At 50.1% G+C, this 26667-nt stretch overlaps 1 protein-coding gene across 5 annotated transcripts in view; it reads left to right on the plus strand.

Annotated features, from left to right (window-relative positions):
- The first annotated feature begins 3166 nt into the window (after window positions 1-3166).
- The window catches only part of B3GAT1 (beta-1,3-glucuronyltransferase 1), a 39899-nt gene continuing 16398 nt past the window's right edge, over window positions 3167-26667 (plus strand). For 2 of the 5 annotated variants that reach the window (XM_039721900.1, XM_039721901.1), the window contains exons 1-3: window positions 3378-3401; window positions 25796-25913; window positions 26068-26214. In XM_039721900.1, the coding sequence (XP_039577834.1) occupies window positions 25910-25913; window positions 26068-26214 (151 nt within the window). In that variant the 5' untranslated portion in view covers window positions 3378-3401; window positions 25796-25909. Of the gene's footprint in view, window positions 3402-25793; window positions 25931-26067; window positions 26215-26667 lie in introns of those variants that run through there. The other 3 variants (XM_039721904.1, XM_039721902.1, XM_039721903.1) reach the window with 3 other exon arrangements.

The following is a 26667-nucleotide window of genomic DNA, read 5'->3' on the forward strand; positions in this document are numbered from 1 at the left end:
AACCTAGCCGGAAGCAGAGCATTAATATTTAAAAAAATGACATTTAAGGTATTGGATGTGTGCTGTGCTCTCCAGCAGTGTCTCTGTGTTTGCGTGTGCGCGCTCACGCTCCGGGCTTTGTTTTCCTTTTATAGTGGATTGTTGTGTGTATGTGTTTTACTCGGGGTGTTTTGTGCTATAATAAGAAGGGGGAGGGAGCAGGGAAATGCTGCTCTGTTTATACACACTGCTGTCAACAGCGATGCTGCCTCTTCCAGACTCACATCCTCCGTGAAGCTCCTGGATCCAGGCAAAGACTTCCCCCCTTCATCCCAGGATCCTGCAGGACTGCCTGAGCCTCTCCTCCCACTCCCCTCTTGCTGGCTCTCTCCTGGAATTTGGCCCAGAGGAGTGTGGCACAGCCCCATCCAGCATGAAGACAAGTGGATATGTGAGGGTTCAAAGGGACAACCTTGGCAAATGTCAGGGCAGTGTTTTTGCATGGCTGTTCCGCTGCTCTGATCACCAGAAGCAGCTCTGGGTGCATCACGCTGTAATTTTTGTCCACAGGGATGAAGCAATGCCTCTCTATGTCCCTCCTGAGCTTCCTTGATACTTTTCCCAATGCCTTCCACCTTTGTGAGTCTTCTGAGGAACTGGCTCAGCCTGAAATGTTACTGCTCACCCATAATTTTATGAATCCCAGGTGTAGCACATCTCCTTCCCCTCCCCCCTGAATTTTGATGTGTTTAGATTTTGTGGCAGGAGCATTTTTATGCCTCTTCTCATTTTTTTTCCCACCTAAAATATTCAGTGAATTTGCCCTTTTCTCATTCTGATATGGGCCTCAAGGGACAGATCCCTTCTATCCATCTCCAGCATGCCATAACAGCCTGGGACACGCTGGAAAAGCACCAGGTCTAAATCCACCCGTTTGATCTAAGTGGACATTATGCATTTTTAATAGACATGGAGCTCAGTGAAACCCTTAGTACTAGCTGAGCTGGCACAAAATTCCCAGGCAAGGAGTCTTTGGAGCTGATCTCTCCCTAGGTACCTTGCAGAAAATGAGACCAAGGACAAAAAAAGGCCACGCTCCCTTTGATTGCAGGAGCTGCCGTGTTTTGCAGAGGGGATGGCTGAGCAGGAGCTGCCTGGCTGTGCATGAAGGACTCTGGGCTGGCAGTCCTTGTTCATCCTGCTCTTCCACAGAGTAGGTGCAGCTTGCAGGGAGAGGCTGCTTCAGTCTCTTTCCTTCCAGCATCACCCTGGACAGTGTTTCAGCGTGGCCTGGAGGCATCATCTCCCTGCTTTGTCCAACACAGGCTCAGCAGAGCTCATTTCCACCTGAGGCAGTGGTGTGGAGCACTCTAGCTCACCCCACTTCAGGAATAAGGAGTGTGGGATCCCTGTCCCTCTGATGGTGCAGCTGGGCTTTTTCAGTGGCTGATCATTTGTGGGTGATGTTTGGATTTCCAAACTTCTCAGCAGAAATCTCTGCATCCCCTGGAGATGCAGAAGTTAAAGCTGGAGTCTGAATGCTGTAGGTTCAAAACCAAAAGGTCCAGTGAAAATGGTGGGAATCCCTGGTGAGGACCACTGAGGCTGCTCCACGCTGTGGATCTCAGATCCCTGTGTACTCCAGCTTTCCCCAGTCACCACAATGATGTTTTTTTTTACTTTGTTCTTCCTTTTTTGGTAAAGCATAAGTGAATCTGTCTATACCTACAGGTTTCCATGGCACTGTAACCTTACAGAGAGGGAACAGCAGGGGAGATCTGTGGATCTGTGCTCGTCCACTGTGGAACAGTAGGAGATAAATGGGGGTACTGGGAGAGGACTGATGTGGTGGGAAGCAGCTCAGGACAGGTGAAAGGTGCCTCACCCCCAAGCTCAGCAGTGACTTTTGGCTCAGGTTAAACTGCCCAGCTGGCATTTGGAGACACACTCACTGTGCTGTTCAGGCAGCTGGGAGAGATCTGCTGCTGAGCAGGGTCAGCTACTAAAGGGCAGGGTCAGGAGACAGGACCTTTGCTCTCCCTGCCCCCTCAAGCCCTGTCTCCTCCAAGTGATCCCCAAGGAGGAAGGGACAGAGGTCACACACGGGTCCTGTGTGCCTGCTGGGCTGGGTGCAGATGTCACAGCTCAAGGGCAGTCACATCAGAGCCTCCTTCCCATGGGATAATGCTCCTGCTGCCCTTTGTCCAGTGCCAGGACCCTCGGGCAGTGCCCAGGAGGGACATGGTGGTGGGTGAGAACGGCTGAGCAAGGCCACAGGAAGGCTGGTGCTGCATGGAAGGGGTGTGGGATGAGGTGTAAGGAATGCTGCCCATTGCTCCCAAAGCCTGGCTGGGATCAGCTGGGAGCCAACAGCACAGGCACAGGCAGAGAAGAGCCAAGGGGGCTCCTCTGAAGAGCTGGAAGTGGAGCTGAGCTCTGCCTGCCAACACGGGGGCTGGAGGGGAGCCGAGCCTTGCACCCAGCACATGGTCACCTTCTGAGCTTCCTGTGAGCAATGCTGAGCCCCCTCGCCAGCCAGAGCCTCCCCATCCCATGCATGCCACCCCCATCCACATCCCCATCCCATGGATCTCATCCCATTATCCCATCCCATGGATCCCAACCCATCCCCATCCCATGGATCTCATCCCATTATCCCATCCCCATCCCATGGATCCCATCCCATTATCCCATCCCCTCTCCTCTCTCCGTGAGTGGAGCAGCGGCTCCCCGAGCCCGCGGCCGCAGCCCGGTGTGTGCTGAGAGTGAGGAGAGCAGAACCAATTCCTCGAGGGGCCCTTCCCTGGCTTTCCCTGGCGGCTGTCGCAGGGAGCGGTGCCCCTGGCGGAGCGGGATGAATTGGTACAGACCATCAGCAGCGCAGGTCCTCCTCTGGCAGGGAGAGGCTGTCGGCGCTGCTCTGGATACAAAGCAGCCACGCTCTGGCTCCTTCCTCCTGCATCCCGCTGGCCTCCTCCTCCTCCTCTTCCTCCTCCTCCTCCTCCTCCCTGTTTGCTCGCTCCCTCCCTCCCTCGCTGTCTTTCTTTCCCGAACGCCACGCTGCAGAAGGCAGAGCTGCGAGCCGGGGCTGCGCGGAGCCAGGAGCTCTCCGGGGCTGCTCCCGGGCGAGTGAAACGCGGGCAGGGATGCCATGAAGCAGCGTCGTGGCTGCTGCCTGGATTAAGAAAGAAAACATTTTTTTAAAAAAAACCCAGACACACCGAGAGACCCACCACAAAGCCGGACGCAACAAACGAGGAGAAAAGGGGGGCGAGGAGGAGGCGGAGGCTGCTGGGGGAGCCCGCTCGGATGGGCGAGGAGCCGCTTTGAATCGTGCCTCTGTTCCCAGGGATTAGAGCATGAATGGGAGCAGCTTCCCGGCCACGATGGAGACAGAAGGCGGCTCCGGCTGTGCGAACCAGGTAACTCTCGCCTCTCGCCGCTGCATGGCTGAGGCGAGCAGGACACGGCTCCTTTATGCACAGGGTGTGTGGATGCAGCGGGCAGGGCACGGGAGGAAGCAGGGCACGCTCGGAGCGGTTTTTTCCCACCCCTCGCAGCGCACGGAAAGGACGCAGAGCGGGTCGGGGGGCTGCGGTGCTGGAGATCGCTTTGCCCCCGCTTTGCTGAGGACACCGAGCTGCTTTCCTGCCTCAGCGGGGATGCGCCCGTGTCTCGCCTCCAGGAGCTCCCAGCATCGCCCTCCCAGCCCGGGGCTCCCCTCGGGGACCTCAGTGGCCCCTCAGTGTGACAATTAGGGGAGGGAGGTGAGAGGCCACCCGGAGTTGCTTTTCTCCCCCTCCCTTGGTCATCCTCTGCCTTTTCTTCGCACCGGAGAGGGATGGGATTCAGCAGGAGGGGGAACTGAAACCGCTTTCATTCCTGCCAGCAGTGCTGGGAGCCAACTTTGAGGCTGCTTAAAGGGAAAAGCTTCCCAAGTGCTGTCTTTTGAGGGAAGAGGAGATGGCTGAGCAAGGCTTTGCCATCTGAGGAGGGATGGATCTCTGTGTTGTGGTGTGGAGTGGGAGGGGATGAGGAACAGTGGTTGTGAGGGAGAAAGTCAGGGCTGATCAATGAAGCTGCCCACAAATGATGCTTTCCTCTCCCTGCTGGGCCTCTCTCTGACTCAGTTCCTGGGTCTCTGACCGTGAAACTCCGAATTTCTCTCAGTCAGAGCCCACAGCACAACTTCAAACAGTGCTGGGAGGTGTCTTTAGCCAGATGTTTGGGAAAGCCCCGAGGAAGCCCGATGTTTGCAGCTGTGGAGCCCCATCCCAGCTATTCCCAGCGAGCAGAGCTCCTGCCTGGCCACCCCTCACCTCCTTGGGCAGGATCTTGCTGCTGCAACATCCATTTGCTCGGTGCTGTCTGCTACATCCCCCTCCTCCCCTTGCCTCCAGGGGCTGCTTGATGGCTGCTGGCATGGGGTTAGGAAGCATTTGCTTTGATTACTGAAATAATGACGTGTCCCAGAAGTCCCCACTGGTGCAAACACATCCTGAGCCCCGGCGTGCCATCAGTCTCTGTAAGAGCCTGCAGGAACATTTGGGGAGTTTGTGGCCCAATGTGAGGGACTGGCAGAGAGAGACTCTGGAGTCTCTTGCACTGCTCTGCACACACTTGGATTTTTGGTGTCCCTGAGCATCCACCTCAGTGAGTGGATTCACCAAGATTTGGCTGGAAGGTCACAGGGGCTGGGATTTCTTGGCTTACCTGGCAGAGATGGGACTGAAAGGGTGTGGAAAGGAAAATGGAGGCACTGGGGAAACGATGGGGAAAATATCTTCCTTCTGTGTGAAACTCCAAACTCTGGTTTCTGTGCCAGCCTCGAGGAATGTAGGTGATGTTCTGGTGAAGGAATTCAAGAATGAGGAAGAATATTTCTCCCAGCAGGGTTAATTCTGTGGTAGGGGCTTTGGAAATGGCCAAAGCCAGCAGGACAGTGGGTGTTGCTATAATGGGAAGGCAGCTGATCAATAATTTTCTTTTCCTGTTTGAATATTTATGGGTGTGGGGAAGGCAGAGGAAGAAACACACAGCCAGTGATGTTGGCTCTGACTACATTCCCATTCCAGCTGGGGAATTTCCCATTTCTCCATTCCTGGGGAAATGCTGTGGGGATCCCAGCAGTGCCCTGACAGCTTCAGCAGGAGCTGGCTGACCCAGCAGGGTGCAGAACAGGGGACACAAGTCTCAGGTTCTGCTTCTCTGGGGCAGAAAAGCCAGAGGGTCTCCATGAGGGTCTCCCTCAGTGCAAGAGTCCCCAGGAGGAGAGAGGCAGAGCTTTCCCACCTGGCTTCCCAAAGTTTCCTGACCCATCAGGCTGGCTCAGAGTGGCCGGGGCTGTCACCCTGTCTGTGTCACAGCTGGCACAGTGCCTTTGTCCTCACCAGGGCAGTGCCACCACAGCCCAGCCAAGTTCAGGGATGCTGCATTTCCTCTTCCCTGCCTGTTTGTGGTGCATCTTTCTGGGGTTTCTCTGCAGTTTTGCCCCTCTGGAGGCCAGCAGAGCTCTGAGTGCCTCCAGAGTGCAGGGCTGGAGGGGTTTTAGCATCCTCAGCCCTGCTGCATCCTCCTGGCAACCCTCAGGGAGACCTGGCCTAAGCTCACCAAGAATCCTTCCAGGACTGAAGTGTGAGCACACACTCTCCCCTTGGCCAGAGCTGGCTGTTCCCTGCCAAAATGCTGCTTCCTGAACCCAAAACAGGGCATCTGCCCCTTCAATCTCTTCCAGCCCTCTCCTGTTGCCACAGCACAAGCCTTGGGAAATGACAAGAACTGTCTTAAAAAGGGACACCAGGGCAAATGTTGCATTTCATTCTTCAGTGGGTTTTTGCAGACTTGCCTTTTGAGATGATTTTGCGCTCTCTTGCCCTTGTTCTATTTCTACTGGCTCAAAAAAAAAAAAAAAGTTGTGTAAAAAAGTAATTTTTAGTTTCTCTGACAAAACCCAGTGGGCAGATCTGAATCCAGAGGAGGACAGGACGTGGTCCTTTCTTGCATTTCTGTGCATTTTCTCTGGCAGGGATGAGCAGTGCCAGAGGCTGCCCAGATTCCAGGGCTGCTTTTCAGCAAGATCCCTGACTTCTGGGGATGCAGCAAGCCTTGGTCAGCATCTTCCTCTGTGGCCATGCCCTCAGTGGTTTCCTCACCCTCCACTTTCCCTGCAGGCCTTCATTTCCTGCCTCGAAAACTTCAGTGGGCTGCAGCTGTAAGTTGTGTTTAGCTGGAGGAGCATTTGGAGGAGCTTTGAAGTCTTGTGTCCTGCTGTGGTTGCCAGAAACTGATGCCTTGGGAAGGATGAGCTAGAACAGAGACTGGACAGAGTTACAGAATAAAGCAGGGATTTATTCAAAGGCTCTCCTCCATGGATGCACCTTGGGCAGCACCAGAGCCCAGCCAGGGCTGCACCCAGGATGAACCCAAATGGTCCCAAAATGAGCCCAAGATGAACCCAAATTGAACCTGAAAAATAGAAAAGCCAAAACCATCAGCTTCAACCCACTGCAAGGCAAAGCTTCTTCTGGGATCCATGTCCTTGGAAGGTGCCTCTGCAGTGGCTGCTCTGTGGGTCCTTCTTCTCTGTGATGTGTTGTCTGCTCATGTTCTGCCTGTGGAGATCCCAAATCAGCCACCTGCCCGTGCTTTGCTGCTGTGTGGCAGGAGGAGTGGCCCGTGCCAAGCACGAGGGCTGAAGGGTGAGGATGGACTCTCTCTTTTCCTCCTGCATTCCTTGACTTGTTGTGTTTGGCTTGGCCATCAGGGCTGGATTCACCCCCAGGAGCTGGTGAGGGATTTGCTGAGCAGAGCCCATGGGGTGGGGCCCATAATTATAATTATAATTAATCCCCATCTCCTGCTGGAGACACAAGGACCAGCCCCAAGAGCTGTCAGTGGCACTGGTGTGAGTCACTGTGGAATACATCCTGCTCCAGCTGGGGTGGGAACTCCACATCCCCAGGGAATGACAGAGTGGGCAAAGAATTCCCAGGGCTGGGGAGCACATCCTGCTCTCAGTGCTCTGTCCCAGCAATTTAGCCAGTTCACCCCTCCTCCTACCTTTATCCCTCTCCCTCTGTGGGTTTTTTGTTGTACCAAGTGTCACTTCCCAAAAGATGTTGTTCACAGGCTCAAAAAAGGATTCCTGGGCAGGAATGCACCTTGGAGCACACTTTCACACCCATTTTTCCATCCTGGAAGTGAGTTCCTTCCCTCTGCATAGTTCTGGGCAGTAAAACACCTTAAAGTAGATTTCCACATCCATTCTTCCATCCTGGAAGTGAGTTCCTTCTCCCTGCACAGTTCTGGGCAGTAAAACACCTTAGAGCACACTTCCACTTTCATTTTTTCCATCCTGGAAGTGAGTTCCTTCCCCCTGCACAGCCCTGTTCTCACTCTGTTCCTGCCCTGCCCGAGCCTTGAAGCAATTTCCCAGCTGCAGTGGTGCCTCTGAAATCCCTCCAGCTCCGCTCTCCCTGTGAGCCACGGCCAACACAACACGATATGCCTGGCTGTGACAGCAGAATAAATAGGAAATGCTCGAGATCCCCCTCCTGCCTGGATCTGAGCTGTTTTCCTAAAGCCAGGACAAGAGCTAAGCTTCTGTCTAGGGATTTTTGTGCTGTTCTTGAAGAGCAGTGCAGAGGGAATTGAAAGCTGTGGCTCAGAGGGAGAAGTCTCACCCCCAAAAGGAGAGGAACCCTTTGCTCCAGTGTTTTGAAGATTGGGGTGTCACCTCAGGTAGGTTCAGCTGTGATGGAAAATACAAATTTTCAGGGTGAAGCTCATCTGATCTAAAGGAATTCCCCTAAAATAGACCAAATAAACTCTCCCTGTTGTTAGCAAAGAGAATAAAGACAGGCAGCTCTGCTGAGGGGACCTCCCTGCTCCTGCGGCCCTGCAGGGAGAATGAGGCACACTTCACTCTCTGACAGGAGACAGAGCCACGGGATTTCTTGCTGGACTTCATTCCTAAATGCCCTGCAGGTTCCTTTGCAGATTTGGCACCTGAAAGGCAAAAAAAAAAAAAAAAAAAAAGGTTAATCCAGGAGAAACAACCCAAGTCTGCCTCACCTTCCACTGAGCTGGAAAGAGCCCCGGAGCAGAAGGATGGATGCTGAGGCTGTGCTCTGCATTTCATGAATGGATGAATGTAGAGACACAAGAGGGGATTTGGAGGGGATTTGGAAGCCTGCTCCAGGATTTGTCTGGCACACAGAGCATTTATAATACTTCCAGCATTATCATAACATAATGCCAGCGTGATTTGGGGCCCACTTGGGCTCTCAGTGAATAAAAAGCAGCACTTGTGTCACCATCAGGGGCACGGGGATCTCACTTTGGATAGCTGGAGTTTGTGTGGTCCAGATTCTTGTCCTGGTGGCACCAAGCAGGGGCTGAGATGCTCTGGTGTGCTGCTGTGAGGGAGTGGGGCTGCTGGAGGGTGTGTGGGTGCCCCTGTGACAGTGGGGTGGGTGCCTGGGTCACCTCCCCTCGGAGCTGGCTGTAAAATTCCACCTTGGATTTCACCCTTTGCGTTTTCCAGCTGTTCAGGAGCTCCTACAGCTGAGGAGGAAATGTGTCCCAATGGGTTTCTCTTCACAGAGGTGGCTCTCTGAGGGCCAGGACTCCATGTCCTTGGGGGGTTCTGCTTTTTAGGGAGCAAAAGCAAAGGCTGGGGGTTGACACTGCCCTGGCCCCACAGGCTGAGTGGTCTCCTGTGCTTTTTCCAGCTGAATCCCAGAGATTGTGACACAGAAATTAAACCTGGAACCGTGCTGGGATCAATGAATCCAAGGGAGCTTTTTCCAGCTTCAGCTCATGTGAAGCCTCATCCGCCCATTAAAAAACAAAACAAAACAAAACAAAACAAAACAAAACAAAACAAAACAAAACAAAACAAAACAAAACAAAACCCAACAAAAAATTAAAAAAAAAAAAAACAAACAAACAAAAAAAACCAAACAAACAAAAAAAACAAGCAAAAAACCCCAACCAACCCCAAGAGAACCCAAAGAAACTCCATAAAACCCCATCACTCTTCAGTCCTGTGGTGTGAATTATTCCTCTGGAATCATTTCCCCAAGGCCTTCCTTGCACAGCAGAAGCACACCAGAGTGCTGCAGCATTCCTGGCTGCTCCAGTGCAGGATTTGGGGTTTTTTTGTGGTCTGCACTGGAGTGTTTTGTGTTTTTAGGAGGGCTGGGGGTGCTCACAGTGCAGTGAGCCACACACAGAGCTCCGTGTCCCAGTTTGTGGCACCAGCATGGGAGCAGCAGCCCTGGCAGGATTCCCTGCCTGTGTGGACGAGGGGCAATGCTCAGAGAAATCATCCCGGGTGTTCACGGGGTCCAGCCCAGGGCAGGGGTCGGCTGGGGTACATCCTCAGCAGCACATCTGGATGGAGGGAAGCAGGAGCTGCCGTGTGCAGCTGGGGCTGGGTGTCCCCTGGCCTGTGATGGGTCCCTGCCCATGTCCCCTGTGCCCCCTGTGCCCCCTGTGCCTGTGGGGAGCTGTCGCTGCAGCCCAGGGGCCAGGCTGGGCTTTGTGGAGCGGGCAGGAGCTGAGGGACCCTGAGGGACATCGGGGATGATGAGGGGAGGCAGGCAGGGCTGCTCCTGCTGTCCCTCACAGAACAAATCCCCCTAAATGAGGGATCCACTCTCCTCTCCCTGAGCTCAGGCTGGGAGCCAACCAACCGGAGGGATTTTGTTGGGCTGGGTGCAGTACCTGGAGACTGTTTAGGCTCATGAATAACTTGATATTTCTCCTGAATAATAGATGCACGTGATGGTTGCTGAGAGGCAGAGCTGTGAGGGGGCTGGGTGCCTGAAGGAGGGAGGGAGGGACAGGGACTGAGGCAGTCCTGGGCTGAGCTGGGGGCTGGAAAAGGGGCAGAGGTGATGTTTGGGTGTGAATGTGTGTGACTGAGGCAGAGAGGGGGCCTGGCTTGTATTTTTATGTCCCCTGCAGTCAGCAGGAGTATATAAGCATATATTTACATAAAAATATATAATATAATGTGTGTATATTGTATTATATCATGTATATATTGTATATAATATTGTATATTATATTCTATTCTATAATTACATTATATATGCATTGCATTATATAATGTAATTATAGAATAGAATAGAATATACAATATCTATAATATTATAATTACCTTACATATATAAATATCTATAATGTTTATATAGAGAATATATAAATATTGTGTCTTATATTGCATATTATAATTGTATATAATGTGTATATAGGCACATAATACATATATATATGTGTGTGTATATATATGCATTACATTATATATGTATTATATTATATAATACATATGTATTATATATTATTAGTGCAATACAGCACTGCCCAGCTTGGGCCCTGTGGCTGGGGAAGGTGAATATTTTAAATTTTCAGAATTTAAAACATTCTAGTTTATTATTTAAATTTTTATTTTAAAAATATTTGCAAATATTTGCCATTTCTCTGCCTCCAAGAAGGGCTTCCATGGCTGTGTCCACGGCAGGGAACCATGTTTAAATCAGAGGTGTTGTGAATAAATCCCAGCACAGTTTATGCTGCGGGTCAGCAACCCAGGCCATGCCTGCCAGGGCAGCTCTGGGACAGCACAGAGGCTGGAGCTGAGAGCTGTGGGGATTTTTGGGAGGCCCTGGCCGTGCTCAGGTCAGCAGGATGCTGTGAGAGGCAGCACCTGAGAGCTGTGGGGATTTTTGGGAGGCCCTGGCCGTGCTCAGGTCAGCAGGATGCTGTGAGAGGCAGCCTCTCTCTTCCTTGAGAGACAGCTTTCACCTGACTTTCTAGTGGCACGCTCTGCTTCTAATTCGGGAGAGAGGGAAGGATAATCTGGCACAAGCCTGCCACCTCTGAAAGGCTGCCAGCCAGTTTGTGGCACTGTCTGCTCCCTGCAGCCCTGAGATGCAGGAACATTCCTTCCCTCCTGCCATGCCTGGCTCCCGAGGAGGCTGCAGAGCTCAGGGGAGGCTGCTCTGGGTGCTGTGGGCTGGTAGGGACAGCCAAGGGTTTATTCAGATGGGCTCTGATCCACTTGGATGGACAGCAGCTGGTTAAGGAGATTGGAGCCACAGAAGTCGCTGCTGATGAATAATTCTGCCAGTGTCTTTCTTATAATAGTGTCACATTCAGCAGGCGTGACTCGGACATATTCATCTTCCCAGAGCATGCAGCTCCTGGAGTGACCTTCTGTGAGGCTTTGGAAGTGTTGTCTTCGGTTTGTCACGTCGAGGAGCATCGGTCCTGACATGATTTTTAGCAGGGATAAAAAATTATGAGTGCTGAAATGGGGAGCATTGAAAAGATGGGTTGGAAGCTGTGTGGAAAAGGACAGCTCTGAGACTGGGAAGCAGCGTGGTGAGGGCTCAGCTCACTCTTGGGTGGCCCAGTTTGAAGCCTCATCTCCCCTGGAGTTAGTTATTCTAAGTTATTAGTTCCTTTAACTCTGAAATTCTCCCAAGTGCAAGCAGGCAGAGCTCAGAGAGGAGCACAGAGAAGGGGCCTGGCGGGCACAGCTGTGAATAAACCCCCTGTGAGGTGAATCCCCAGCAGCAAGGGGGGTCTGCCTGGATCCTGCAGGTGGAGATGGTGTCTCTGCCTCCAGCCTGGCAGGCTGGCCTCAGGAAAGAGGAAAAATGGCAATAAAAGGTGCCTTTCTACAAACAAAGCCCAAAGGAGGGGAAGAGGAGGAGCTGCCAATTTCTGCCCTTTGTGGGGGCTGTGGCATGGACAGGATTCAGGAATTGCTGTCAGGTGCTGGGCTCAGGGAAATGCTCACCATAAATCTGTCCCTGCTTTGGGGTTTTGGGGGTTTTGCACTGGCAGGACATGTGTGGGAGGGGAGCAGGGGGACCTGGGCTCTGTCCCTTGGCTTTGGCAAATGTGACAGCTGTGAAGCTGCTGGTGGCAAAGGATTGGAGGCACTGCCCTGAAGCTGTCACCCCACACATGCACCTCCTTCCTTCCACCCGTTTGTCTTCTGGAAATGCAGCCAGCACTGTTCCTGCCTTACCTGGCAGCCCTTCTTTCCTTGTTCCAGAAGGCTCTAAAGGCAAGAGGCTCAGAGTTAATAAATACCACACCTGAGAGCCTGGGTTGTCCCAGTCCAGAGCAGAGTGGGAGCCCTGCAGGGCTGGGACCCAGAGCCTGGAGAGGGGAAGAATCCAAAAGTGGGATGGGATCAGCACTGCCCCCTCTGCTGTGCTGGGGGACACTTTCAGCTTGCAAAGCTTGGGGTGCTTCCCAAAGCTGTGCTACACTGGGTGGATGTGGGAAAAGGGCATCAGGGAGTGCAGGAATCCTGTTCCTAAGGCAGGATGGGAAGCAACGGCTTCAATGTGCTGAGAACCAGCACACGCAGAGAGGCTGAGACAGAAAATTATCGTTTCTGTCAGCATGAGGGAGGAGCAGGAGTGCCCAGATGTCCTCCCTGGTGTGCCACATCCCCTTTTCCATAGCCTGCATTTCCCAGGCAGCCCCAGTCCCTCGAGCTGCAGAGTGTCCCCATGCAGCACCTTCAGAGCCCATGCAGCTCTGCTTCCTCCCTCTCTGTCTCACCATCATTTCTGCTCTGGCTCATTATCAACTGAGTCAATGAGTTTAGTAACTCATGTTTTTACAGATTAGTCATCTATAGGAATGACATTTGAAAGACTGACAGGCCCAATCAAATCACAAGGGCTGCTCTTGTGCTTGAAGATAGTTGTTTAATTTAAAAAAAAAAAAGGTAAAATCAACCTGACTAATTGCGTGTGGTACCTTGAGATGCAGCTGAGGGAAGTACAGACGTGTCCTAGGAAGGAGGGAGCTGCCAGGCTGCTGGGGTGTGGGTTGGGCAGGCCTGAAGGGAGTGAGCTGGAGCTCTGTGGATGTTCCCTTAGCCCTGCTCCCTCCTTGGGCAGGGCCTGATCTCTGCCAGGCAGGGCTGGTGACAGTGGTAATAATAACACTGTGATTTGTCGGGTTGATTTCAGATGTGCCATAATTACTGCGTGATTACAATATTCTTAGAGCAGCCCTTCCAAGCCCCCCCGGCTCCTCAGAGCTCCCCAAGGGCTCATGTGGCACCTCACCTTGCAAGCAAAGCCTGCAGGGGAGTCTGGGTGTCCCTCAGGCTGTGGCAGGTGAGGGCTGTGTGCCCTCAGCCACCTGGAGGTCAGAGTTCCCTGCTGCTCAGACTCTCTGGGGTAGGTTTTTTGGTGGCAGGATGGTGCTTGGCCAAGCAGGACAAACTTTTCCAAGGGCTGAGGATGCTCCTGGGAAGGGCAGGGGGTGGGGAGTGGTGCTGGCACTTGGGGATGCTTTTCTTCCTGTGACAACCTCCTGCTCACTGAGTTATGAGGTGGCAATGCTCAGCTTCATCCTGTCTCCAGCTTCTGCTTTGATGTCTTTTTGGGGATTCTAAAACAGAGGCCAGGCAAAGTTAAGAGAATAAAAAGCAGTTCTATTTATTGAAGGGCCTTCAGGTACATTTTGGGCAGACAAAGCCCCCAGGGACTACACCCAAAAATGGACAATGGGTCACAGCTTTCACACTTTTATAAGTTTGGTCCATTTGCATTTTGGGGGTGAATCCTCCAATTCCAGCTTCAGCCAATGAAGTCACTGACCCCAAGTTTGCTCCCCCAACTCCCTTTTGTTTCCATCTCTCAGCCTGAGGCAGTGAGGTGTCCTTGATTGCCAGGCCTGGAGAGGAATTGTTGTGTCTGCCCCAAATGGGGAAGCAGCAGCTCCCACTGTGTGTGGAGTTTGGAGTTCTGCACCAAAGAACTGCAGGGTTACAAATGGGAAATAGAAAAGCTGAAATCCTAAGACACCAGTTTGGCTCCTCCATTTCTCATTCAGATCTGGATGGGCTTGGACCTTGAGTGATTCTAAATTCAGGAGAAATTACCTTCTCCAGGCCATGGGATTGGTGAGAGCTGGGCTGTGTCAGTGTCAGTGCCTGTGCCATCACTGTGCTCAGCCCTGAGCTCCCTGAGCCCTGAGATTCCTGGCCAAAAGTAGGCAGCTATTTCCATCTCACCTCCAGAGCAGGCTGAGGTGAGCTGAGCCAAAATAACTCAGCCACAGGGAAGCCAGAGTCAGAACCAGGCTGGGGTTGGAAGCTGGACAAGCCTGAACATTCATCCTGTGCCTTTCCCTGCAAGAGCCAAATCCCATTTCCTCAGGCAGTGCTGGAAGAGCTCCGGGTTTATTGGATTGGCACAGGGGGTTTGTGCTGGTGGAAGAGAAGGAGATTCCCTGCCAAACACCTCTCAAATGGAATGGGCCAGGTTATCCCAGTGATGCCTTGGGAAGGCTGGCCTAGAACAGGGCTGGACAGAGTTAGAGAATAAAGCAGGGATTCATTAAAAGGATTTCCTCCATGGATGCACCTTGGGCAGTGCAAGAGCCCAGCCAGGGCTGCACCCAAGATGAACCCAAATGGTCCCAAAATGCACGAGCGCTGCCGGGGTCTCTCCCTGGGCTCAGCTCTCAGAACAAAGCAAGGATTTATTAAAAGGATTTCCTCCATGGAGGCACCTTGGGCAGTGCAAGAGCCCAGCCAGGGCTGCACCCAGGATGAACCCAAATGGTCCCAAAATGCACGAGCGCTGCCGGGGTCTCTCCCTGGGCTCAGCTCTGCTCCATGTGCACATTGCAGTTCAGTGTCCAATCCCAGCTGCAGCCCCTGCAGTCCCATCCTGCTTGTTTTTCTCTCTGCAGCCCACGGGGTTTGTGCTCCTGGGCTGAGATTTGGATCATTTGTCCTTGGTGCCCAGCTGGAGCAGGAATTGTTTTGTGTCCCTGCTCTGTGCAGAGCTCACCATCCCCTGATATGAACCCAGACCCACACACTAAACAGCACAGAATGTGAAAAACATAAAAGCTAAACTTGAGGCATCACTGACATGTCAAAGGTTCCCAGGCAGGCAGAGGTTCCTGTTCCTTGGGGAGACAGCTGGTGAGCACAGGATGATGAGAACACCTCGTGGAGCCCTGTGTGCTCCTTTGAGCAGGCCCAGCAGGCTCAGAATTTGGGCAGGGAGCAAAAATCCACAAGGGAGACCATTTAAAAGTGACCTTCCAAGCAGGGTGTGTATGTTTGTGGCTGCACTAATGGGCTGCAGGACTGCAAGCACGAATTGATTGGGCTGCAAGCTGCTGAATTATAGTTAGGCATCTGCTTAATCATGCCAAATTCCCCCTCCCCCCCACTTCCCTTTCCACGCTATGGCATCAAAGAATGATGTTAATTCCTCAGTCCCATTAGTGACTCCTGTGTGGGCACCCAGCACTGAGCAGGGATCAGGATTTGAGCCTCATCCCTTTAAAGGAGCCATCTAACGGGGATGGGAGCTGGGAATTTTCTCTCTAAGCTGATGTAGTGGCTGATTTCTTGTCCAGCTGCTGAGCTGGGAGCTCTGAGTGCCATGCTGAGCTCTGCTGGAGCTGTCCTGAAAGGCCACAGGAGTGAAAACCTGCTGGGAACACTCCTGTTGGTGCCTTTTCAGTCCACCTAAAAACAGAGGCCAGACAAAATTAAGAAAATAAAAAGCTGTTCTATTCATTGAAGAGCCTTCAGGTACATTTAGGGCAGACAAAGCCCGCCAGGAGCTACATGAGAAAGATGATAATGGGTTTCACACTTTTATAAGTTTGGTCCATTTGCATTTTGGGGGTCAATCTCCCAATTCCAGCTTCACCCAATGAAGTCATTGACCCCAAGTTTGCTGCCCCAACTCCCTTTTGTTTCCATCTCTCAGGCCTGAGGCAGTGAGGTGTCCTTGATTGCCAGGCCTGGAGAGGAATTGTTGTGTCTGCCCCAAATGGGGAAGCAGCAGCTCCCACTGTGTGTGGAGTTTGGAGTTCTGCACTAAAGAACTGCAGGATTACAAACAGATGGAAAATATAACAATTATTTATTATTATTATTATTATTATTATTATTATTATATAATCTATTTCAAATAGATGAAAAATATAAAAGCCAGAATCCTAAGGCATCAGTGTGAGTAGCACTGCTGTGCCATGAATCTGTTCCTGCAGTGTTGGGATGTGCTGGGACAGGAGGTGACAAGGACTGGCTCAGGGTGCAGCAGTGACCCTGGGAGCCCTGGCAGCTCCTCTGCAGTGGAAAGTTTGGAATAAGGCAGGAATTCAAACGTGAATTCACCCAGACACTGCTGAGCTGGAATTCCCAGCGTGGCTGCTCTGGGTGCTGCTGACCCTCCCAGCAGCTCCTGCAGGCTGCCCCAGCTCGGAGCTGCAGGTGTGGGGAGCAGCAGGGAGGCGATGCCGGCTGGGAATTCACAGCACGGCCAGGAGCAGCCTGCCTGCCCCGGGCAGGAGCAGCCCCGCTCTGCTCCCAGGGCAGGGAACCTCCTGCCTGCCTGTCTGGAGCTCCTCCCAGCCCGGACACGTGCCAATGGCCAGCAGCTCCTGCAAAGCAGCTTCTGCTTCACCTCCGTCTTCTGCTCCACCTCTGCCTGCAGCAGCTGCGGCTGTTCCCAAAAGTGATGGAGAATTTGGATGCCTTCATGGTTTTTTTGGGAAAAAAACCCACCTCTAAGATATTTGATGTTAGGTATTGAAAAGAGAATAATCATGTTTTTAAGAAGTAAATCTCTTTTTAAGGTGTTTAGAGAACTCAGTGGTGGCTTTCTGCAGTGGGAGAAGTGAACTTGTTCAGCTCTGCAAGCTTCTTTCTCCCCTTTTCTTTTATACATTAGAATCAGGTTATTAATAACTCCTTTTAAATAGAGCAGGATTTATTTTCTTCCAGGGTTAGGGAAGAGCTCTTTAATTAAAAGTGAGTGCTGATGGCTGTGGGGCTGCTGAGCTGCTGCCAGGTGATGCCAAAGGTGTGTCCCACCCTGCTGTGCCCCCCTGGCACTGGGTGTGAGAGGAGAGCAGTCCCACCTCCAGGTCTACAATGGAGAGCTTTGGGAATTGGGAGATAAAATGAGCCCTTGTGGCTTGCTGGGCACAGCTCTTCCTCTTTGAGGGCTGGATTTGTGAACTTTGCCAGGTGCCAGCGTGAGGGGAGGCAGCTCCCAGTGTGTCCCACCAGCCCAGGGCTACCCACAGAATCATCCACCAACAATTCACACAGGGTATAAAATAATTCACACAGGGTATAAAATAATTCACACGGGGTATAAAAGCCTGGGGCTTCTCTCAACCATCACCAGAACGAGCTGTGGGGTGGTGGAGGTGGTGGAATCCTTAATCCAGCATCAGTGAGCAGCAGCCTGCCTCCTTTTATTGTTGTGTTCTACTGGTTTGGCTCGTTAGGCTTCCTTGGGTACAGGGAAAGGAAAGGAAAGGAAAGGAAAGGAAAGGAAAGGAAAGGAAAGGAAAGGAAAGGAAAGGAAAGGAAAGGAAAGGAAAGGAAAGGAAAGGAAAGGCTTGACACATTTGGCTCGATGATTCAGCCTTGCACATCCTGGAGAAATGCAGTTTGCTGGCCTGCAGGTTGGAAAGGTGGGCCTTTTCCTCTGGAAAAGTGAGGTTTGGTCATTGTGACCTGCCACCTGTTCCTGTGAGGTGTCACGTGGCAGCTCCTGCCTTCAAACCCCTTGGACAAAGCATATGCAAAGCCTATTATGGAGCTGTGGAATTTAGCCCGATCTGTTGAAATTGGGTCATCCTTTGTTAATGTCACTTTTTCAGATCCATGGGAGTCAGCAGTGCACAAAACACTCGGTGCAATGCAGAGCACAGAGGTGGAAGCAGAGAGCCTGGGAGTGTGTCTGGTGCTGGCAGTGCTGGTGTGGTCTGGGCTGAGCAGAGGGGACAACTCGAGGAGTGTTGTGTCACCAGATGAGGAGAATTGGCTGGAGAAACCCTTAAATGAGCTAATTGTTGGAGCATTTCCCCAGCATTCACCCACGAGCAACCTTTACAAAACTCCACCAACTTTTCCCAAAGCAAAGCAACTCCCAGTTGCCTTTCTATTTTGGGAGTGGGCTGTAAGTCAAACAGCTTTTCATCTTGGGAGAGATGCTTCTTAAAAACCACGTGTGAAGTGCAGCCCTTCATCAGGAGGGTTGGGGGCTGGAGAGGTTTCCTCATCCCCCACCTGAGCCAAGGCACAGCTTTGCTGTGCTGCCAATCCTGGCAGAGCAGAGCATCCTCTGTCTGACAGATGAGGAATGAATGCCATGGCTGGCTCTCACAGTTAAAAGGCAAATATTATGTGTATGTTAAGAGAAGTTTTATAGATTTATAGTTATATATATATATATATATAAAACTAGGCTATACATAACTATTAATTATATATAACTATTATAGTGCTATATAACTTTATATGTAATAACTATATAGATTATCTATATAACTAGACTCTACATATCAAAACTATTACATGTAACTATTAAAACTATTATATATAACTATTATAGTGCTATATATTATAACTTTATATATAATAACTATATAGATAATATATATATCTAGAGCATACATATTATAACTATTATATGTAACTATTAAAACTATTATATATAACTATTATAGTGCTATATATTATAACTTTATATATAATAACTATATAGATAATATATATATCTAGAGCATACATATTATAACTATTATATGTAACTATTAAAACTATTATATATAACTATTATAACTATATATTATAACTATTATATATAATAACTATATAGATAATATAGATATTTAGACCATACATATTATAACTATTATATGTAACTATTAAAACTATTATATATAACTATTATAACTATATATTATAACTATTATATATAATAACTATATAGATAATATAGATATTTAGACCATACATATTATAACTATTATATGTAACTATTATAACTATTATATATAACTATTTTAACAATATATAATGCAATATATTATAATTATATAGATTATATATATAACTAGGCTATACATATTAAAACTATTATATACAACTATTTAATTATATATATTATAACTATTATATATTTTACTTGTATAGATTATATATATAGATATAACTAGATATAATTTATAGATTTATAGTTGTGTTTTACCCCCTTGTGTTGTTATTGGGGTGCTCTGGGTTTGGGACATTTGGGAGGGTGGGATTGTTACCATGGCAACAGCTGACCTCCAATCAAGATGTAAGGCAGTGATCTCCACCCCTGGAGAGCAAAGAAGGAGTGGATGGACAGAACTTTGGGAGAGGCTAAAGGGTTAAAAGGCCTCCTACAGTGTGGATGAGCACATGGTGGGAAAAATCCTCTGCTCCCAGCGCTGTAATATTTTCTCTATTCAGTCTTGTGTTGTATTTTTGATAAGGTTTTAATAAACCTTTCCAGTTTTTGGAAGTGAGTAGCGTTTCTCACATCTGGAAGCAGAAGGGGTCCCTGAAACTGCTGCCATTCCCTGGTGAGGCTGTGCCAGCACCCCGGACCCACAGCAGCCTCACCACTGCTGGTGCCAAGTGTGTGTGACGCATTTTTTTGCTCCTGCTTTGCTTGGCACAAGAAGGCTGCAAAGCACAGGTTCAGCCCTTTCCAAAATCACTTAATCAAAGCATTCCTGCCTTTTCCAGCCTTGGAAAAGATCCCTTTGTAGCAGCAAGGAGAGGAAGTGCAGTGCCTGTAGTTAAGGAGAAATCTGAACAGCACTTGGGCACTGTGGTGATGGCTGCAATGTGAGAGCCTGTCCAGGAAAACAAACACATTTAGGACAATAAATCGAATATTTTCAAGCTTTCCCAGGAGGTGCACCTTGCTGTTGGAAGCAGTGGAACCTTGGGACTGTGTCACAGCATAAGAGCAGTGCCACCACACCTCCTGTCCTGATTCCACCACGGTGGGGGGATTAATCTGGAGAAGAGAAAGTTTCTGATGCTTGTTAAAATTTGGCTGAAGCTCTGAAACTCAGGGGTTTTTATGTTTTCCAAACTGGTGGGTGGTTCATTCTAATTGTGGATATGCAGTTTATTCACATACACAACTAATCCTTTTTTGAATCCTGTTAAGTTCTTGTTCTCCTCAGTATCCTGTGGCAATAAGTTCCAGCTGCTAATTGTGCTTGTGTTGAGCTCCCTTGATCCACTTTACTCATACTTGCTTTAAAATTTACGTGTTGTTCTGAGAAGCTTGGTTATTTTTTTAATTTTTTTTCTGGGAGATAATCTGTGTTCTTGATCCCATTTGTGAGCTCAGGCTGGAAGGGAAGGGTGGCTTGGGTTTTGCCTCAGCTGTTGCAAGGTCAGGGGAATTTTGTGCCTCAGTTTCTGTGGCAGCTTGGCAAACACAAGGAATGGCTCTGTAGCCAAGGCTAGAAGCTTGTAGAAGCTGGAGAAAATACTGAGTGAAAAAATAGCCTCCAGAAGCTGAGCTTCCTTACCAGGCTTTTCCAGAATCTCTGGGTTTCTGAAATCTAAAAAAAAAACCAAAAAAAAAACCCAACCAAATAAAAAGAAGAATTCCTTATTTCTGTATTCTGGCCATAGGAATTATTTCAATTTTTAAAAGAAGGAAACAAATGCTGGGTAAAGAGATGATGCAAACCCTCACCCTCCATTGCAGCATTGGCTCCAAAATTTGGATTCTCATGGATGAATCCAGGTCTCCTCTAGCTGGAAGGATTCTCCTGGAACCTGAAACATTTCTGGTGATTCTCCTTCCCTTTGTTGACTTGCAGTCCAAGTTTTGTGCTGCACAGATCAGCTCAGGGATAGCCATTCCCCCTCAGAGCTGTCTGGGAGGGCTGGCCTGAAAATCCTCTGTCCTTTTGTCCCCTGGATTGGGAGAATCTGAGCTTGAAAACACCACCCCTGATTAAATCCTCCAAGAAGCAGCAATTCTGTGTGCTCATTACTCAGTTCTGGCTATGTTCTGCTTAATAACTAAACACTAATTAGCTGCACAGTTTTGCTACTATACTTATAATAGCCCCCATTAAAGTTATGGGGTTTTTAGGCAGTAATGGCTTACAGAGTAATTAACGAGCAAGAGGCTTTTATTACTACCTTTATTTTTAGCCTGTGCTTTACAAGCCTGTTCTGCCAAATACTAAAAATCTTAGACAGAGGCTTGGAATGCCCATCCCCTGCCAAGCAGTGTGAAATGGAACAGGGATGAGTGTGGAGCACCTGGAGCTCAGAGCTGCTCCAGAATCCCAAAATTCCAGAATGGTTTGGGTTGAAAGGAACTTAAATGTCATCCAGTTCAATCCCCTCCCATGGGCAGGGACACCTCCCACTGTCCCAGGTTGTTCCCTTGTCCTGACCCAGCCTTGTCCCCAGTGTCTGCTGTGCTGTGACCATGCTGTGCCTCAGTTTCCCCCTCTGGGAAGGGGGCAGGACATCCCCGGGGTTGATTTCTGTGCCAGACTGGGCTGGGGTGTGAATTCACAAGGGTTTCTGGGGTCACAGGGCTTGTTGTTTGAGGTGGGCAGAGCAGAGGGACCAACTCTGTCTTGTGCCACTCCAGCATCATTTTTCAGCAGGGATCAGAGCCAGCTGCTGTTACAAAAGTGACAGGAACCCTGATTTTAGATTTTGGGAGGGAAAAGCTTTTGGTGACAATCTCCTGAAGTGTGAGTGTTTATTTTCTTTGCAAAGCTTTTGTTGCAGGTTTTGGCAGCATCTGTTTGTTATTTCCTGGCTTGTTTGGAGCACAACAAAACAAGTGTTTGCTATGTTTGTTTGGGGATTTTTTTGGGTGTGTTTTTTTTTCACATCCAGACAATGTTTTTACTCCAGTAAGATGTATAGGTACATATTCAAATCAAGCCTTTCTTTAGTTTAATATTTTCTAAATCACTTCTCTTCAGTGTGGGCAAACCAAGGATTAATGACAGTGGGGCTGAGCAGCCCCAGAGGAGGAATGAAGGTAAAACTGACTATAAAGGTTGCAGATCAAATCACTCGTTCCTATGGCAAGTGTCAGAGCTGATGCCAATTAACTTGATTTAAAAAAAGAACCTTCAGTGTTTAATAATCCAGCATGTTACTAACACGTGGCTCCAGGATTTATTAAAGCTTTTTTATTAGATCAGTGCCCTTTCCATATTGTCATTCCTCGACACCATTGCCCTCTGCCGGAGGATGGGGATCTCTTTCATCTTGTGGCACCCAATTCTTCCCAAAACCATGCAAAACTCCTTTGTTTTAGGAACACTTTAACCCTAAAATCACTTGCATTTGAGCCAGTGATTTGTGGCTTGCACATCACTTTTCAAAAGTGGAAAAAAAAAAAAAGGCAGGATACTTCCTGTAGTGGAAAATAGAGTTTGATTGTTTTAATTGATGTTTAAATTTGTTCCTCCTCCTTCATTTCCCTGGGGAAGAGGAGACAGGAGAAGTTTAAAAGTGACAATCTGAACGGAGCAGGTTTTGTCTCAAACCATTTCAGTGAGAAAAGGAGAGTGCTGTTATGATGGGGAAGGGTTGGAGTGAATGCCTTGAAGAAGAGCATCATTTTTCCCAGACCAATTTTCGTCTCGTGCCACAAACAGCAACAAAAATCATCGCCTGGCTTTGGCAACAAGGGAATTTTGGGATTTAGGGCAAGCCCTCTGACCTGGGCTGTGAAGCTGTGACTCCTCTCACCAGCAGTATAAAATCATAGGCTGCCTTGTAATTCCTGGCTGATGTTCACAGGAGGAAATGGATTTCACCTTTGGCAGCTTTGGCACGTGCTGGGAGGGGAGCGTGGCTAATCACTGAGGTGACACGGTGTCACCTCACACTGAGACCCTCGGTGGCTTCAGGGTGTGGAGAGAGGGAAGCTTGGAATGCTCTGGATGGAGATTTCACAGCTGCCCCAAAGGAATTCTTACCACGTCCTTCAGGCAGGATCATCAATAAAAGCAAATCCCTTCAGGAATCAGCAGTGAGGGAACGCTGCAGAGCAGAGCCCGTGCTGCTCCCTGGATGTTTCTGGGCAGCTCAGGGTGCAGAGCGTGGCCAGAACTGGGGTCAGCCTCTGGCTCCATGTCCCTGCCTGCCCCCATCGCCATCTGGGAGCCACCCTGGGCTCGTGTCCCTTTGGGGACATTCTTCAGCCACTGCATCCGAGTGGCATCTGCAGCCCAGGAGCGCGGGTGGCACAAAGGGAGCTCAGCCAGCTCCAGGGGACAGGGAAGGAGCCCTGGGACATTCCCTGTGCCTGGCAGCTCTCCCTGCTGGGCCACCAGTGGGCTGTGCTGGCCCTGGGCAGCCGGAGCTCCACAGTGACAGCTGAGTGACCAGGGAGCTGCTGAATGCTCCGGAGCAAATGGAAATTATCAGAGCAAAGCACAAATCACTGGAGCCTGCTTGTTCTCCCTGGTGCTCAGGAGCTGGGAAGCAGAGCAGCACCCCAGCACAAAGGGGCCCGTTTTCCACCTGTCCTGTGGGACGAGGCTGAATTGAGCCTGGATGGGCATGGGACAGGGGAAAGGCAGCTTTAAGGTAGGGGCACTGTGCCTGGAGGAAGCTGCCCCTGACAAACAGGGCATTTGGTGATGCCAGCCCACTGTGGCAGCTTGCCAGGGGCTGTCAATGGGCTCTGAGTGGCTTTTTAAGCTGTTATTTCACCCCACTCCCTCTCCAGGAGCAGAATCCTTTCCTGGGTGCATTTCTGGGGAAGGCACTTTTCCTGGGAAAGCTGTTCAGCCCTTCCAGCTGCCCCTCAGGCCCTGCCCTGCAGGGATGCTCAAGGGACCTGTTCCAGCTTCATCAGAGCATTCCAAGGACGCCACCACTCCTTGTCCTCTGTTCAGGCACAGTCAGCAACGCAGGGACAGCAGGGATGAGGCCAGATGCTCTTTCCTCAGGGCACTGTGCTCTGGCAGATCGAGGTCAGCAGGAATTCTCTGGCTCCAAGAGCTGGACAGGGATGCAGCAGAAGGCTGATGCTTGCTGGAATAATTCCTCCTCTTCCTGGTTTATTTGTCTGAATAAGGCTGCTTTCACCAATTCTCAAAACAAATGAGAGAGCTCTGACTGAGGAACTGGCTGTTTGCTAGAGCTGGCTGGGAATTTTCCTATGAGTTTGGGTTTTGTATGCATGGAAAAGAAATTATTCACTGAAACTTCAGTTGAAGGGCATTTACATGACAGTTTTAAGGACAAAGCCCAACCTATTGTCTTCTCTGGTGAATTAATAACCTTTGTGATTGAAGTGCTAATTTTCAAGAACCAGGTTCTGTCCAGCCACTTGAATATTGCTTGATTGCAAGATTAATTTAGAAGAAAAACCTGTCAGTTCTTGGAGCTGTTTCATTCCAAGTGGGCTCAGTGCTGGGGGCTGGCTCCACAGCCCAGTGGCCAAGGGAAACTCAGATCAATCCAATTTGGGCTAATCAGGGACCTGAACCTGGATCTCTCCTTGTCAACCCCAAGAAAAAGCCAGCTCTGGGAAAATATTTGCACAAGCAGCGTGGCACCAAGAGCCCAGACTCGAGGGGGCTTAAGGAGGGGATCTGATAACTCCCAAGTCAGTCAGTGGGAGAGCAGTGCTTTTCCCAGAGCATCCTGCTCCCCCTGCAGCATCCCTGGGCTCTGCCTGCCTGCACTGCAGCCCTTTTAGCAGCCTCTAATGCGCGGCCCCACATGGGAGCAGCAGCACTAAACTGCTACCCGTGTTTGCAAACTGCCCTCGGTGCGCGGCAGCCCTGCTGAGTGCCGTGCTGGGGATGAAATACAGCCTGCTTAAATCTTGTATGTGCTCGTGCTGCATCAAACTAAGCCGTTGTGGCACTTTAATATACTCCAGGCACAGCACCTCCGAGAGGGAGCAACCTGAGCTTTGCTTAGCCTGAGCTGAAAGTGCTGTGCTGGAGCTGCCTGCAGGATGGGCTGAGCTGAGGGAGTGATGGGAATGATGCCTCTGTCCAGGGCTAGCTAAAACACAGGCCAGGCAAAATTGAGGGAATAAAAAGTGATTCTGTTTACGGAAGGGCCTTCAGGTACAAAACAGAGCCAGAAAAATTAAGAGAATAAAAAGCAGTTCTATTTATTGAAGGGCCTTCAGGTACAAAACAGGCCAGACAAAATTGAGGGAATAAAAAGCAGATTTATTTATTGAAGGGCCTTCAGGTACATTCAGGGCAGACAAAGCCCACCCAAAAATGGACAATGGGTCACAGGTTTCACACTTTTATAAGTTTGGTCCATTTGCATTTTGGGGGTGAATCTTCCAATTCCAGCTTCAGCCAATGAAGTCATTGACCCCAAGTTTGCTGCCCCAACTCCCTTTTGTTTCCATCTCTCAGCCTGAGGCAGTGAGGTGTCCTTGATTGCCAGGCCTGGAGAGGAATTGTTGTGTCTGCCCCAAATGGGGAAGCAGCAGCTCTCACTGTGTATGGAGTTTAGAGTTCTGCACTAAAGAACTGCAGGGTTACAAATAGATGGAAAACAGAAAAGCTGAAATCCTAAGGCATAAGGAAAAATATGGGATTTCTGTGCCCAGGAGCAGAGGTGCAGCCACCCCAGGCTCTGTCTGGCCAAGAGAAGGGTCAGGCAGGTGACAGCCTGTGCTGATGTGTCAGGCAGTGCTGTGGTTGCAGCAGTCTCTGCTCCTTGCCTGGGCTTGCCTGGCTGGAGGGGAAGGTTCTGTTCCACTGGGATGGCTCAGACACTGCGGCTCTGAGCAGCTTTCGCTCTCCTGACAACAGGGACTTGCTTGACAAGGGGATGCAAAGGCAAAGCAAGGCCCTGGACACACAGGAGGCATCTCCCTGGAAGGGTGGGACACTGCTGCTGCTCACTGCCTCTGTGGGCTTTGTTCTCAGGAGAGCTCTGGTACTTTCTGTGCCTACTGGCCTTTGCTCTGTGTTGCAGGTTTCCTCCCACATGAGTCCCTGAGGTTCCTGCTGGCAGCCCCAGCAGTGCCCTGCAGAAGTGCCCTCCTGCTCCTGGCTCAGCAGCCGAGGCCCCTGCAAACCTGCTTCTGCAATGGGTGGGTTGTAAGCACTGGTAAGACCCACGAGTCGTGTCGCCTTGCTGCTCTCTCCCTCTCTCGCGTTCTCTCTCTCTGTCCTTGCTCCTTCCTGCCCATTTATTTCTGTTCTCCATGTGCTCTGCTGTTCTGTCTCTGGGGTTTTCACTGTCAGGTAATGAGGAGCTGTGGGCCCAGTCAGTCTTGGAGATGCCGAAGAGACGAGACATCCTGGCTATCGTGCTGATAGTTCTGCCCTGGACACTGCTAATCACCGTCTGGCACCAGAGCACCATTGCTCCACTGCTTGCAGTGCACAAGGGTGAGAGAAACCAAACCAGCCCATGCCAAGCCCGTGCATCCCCCCTTCGTCCTCATCTCCTCTGTCATTTCATTCCTCCATGGCAGCCATGCTCATCTCAGCTCCCAGACCATGCCCATGCAGGAGCCTCCCCACCTCTGCTGTAGGAACAGCCCAGTGCTCGTAGGGGTTCTTCAGAGGCATCAAACCCCACGCCATGGGATGTGCTCGCTGCACTTGGAGAGCTCTTTATGTCCTAAGCCAAGAGTGCTGCTTCTCTTTGTTCCCTGAGAGGATCCCCTCCCTCCCTGCTGGCCTTTGCAGTGCTCTGCACACAGAGTTATTCCAGCAGGAAAGCTGCAAAAGAGGCAGCAGAGGAAACAAAGCTGCCACTCGAGGCAGCTGCTCCAGGAGACCTGATGCTGAGAGCACTTTTAAGGAAAGCAGAAAAGCAGTGCTCTTGTACTTGAAGGA

The sequence above is a fragment of the Passer montanus genome, unplaced genomic scaffold (genome assembly GCF_014805655.1).
Source record: "Passer montanus isolate IOZ18808 unplaced genomic scaffold, ASM1480565v1 scaffold47, whole genome shotgun sequence".
In the NCBI taxonomy this organism is placed as follows: Eukaryota; Metazoa; Chordata; class Aves; order Passeriformes; family Passeridae; genus Passer; species Passer montanus.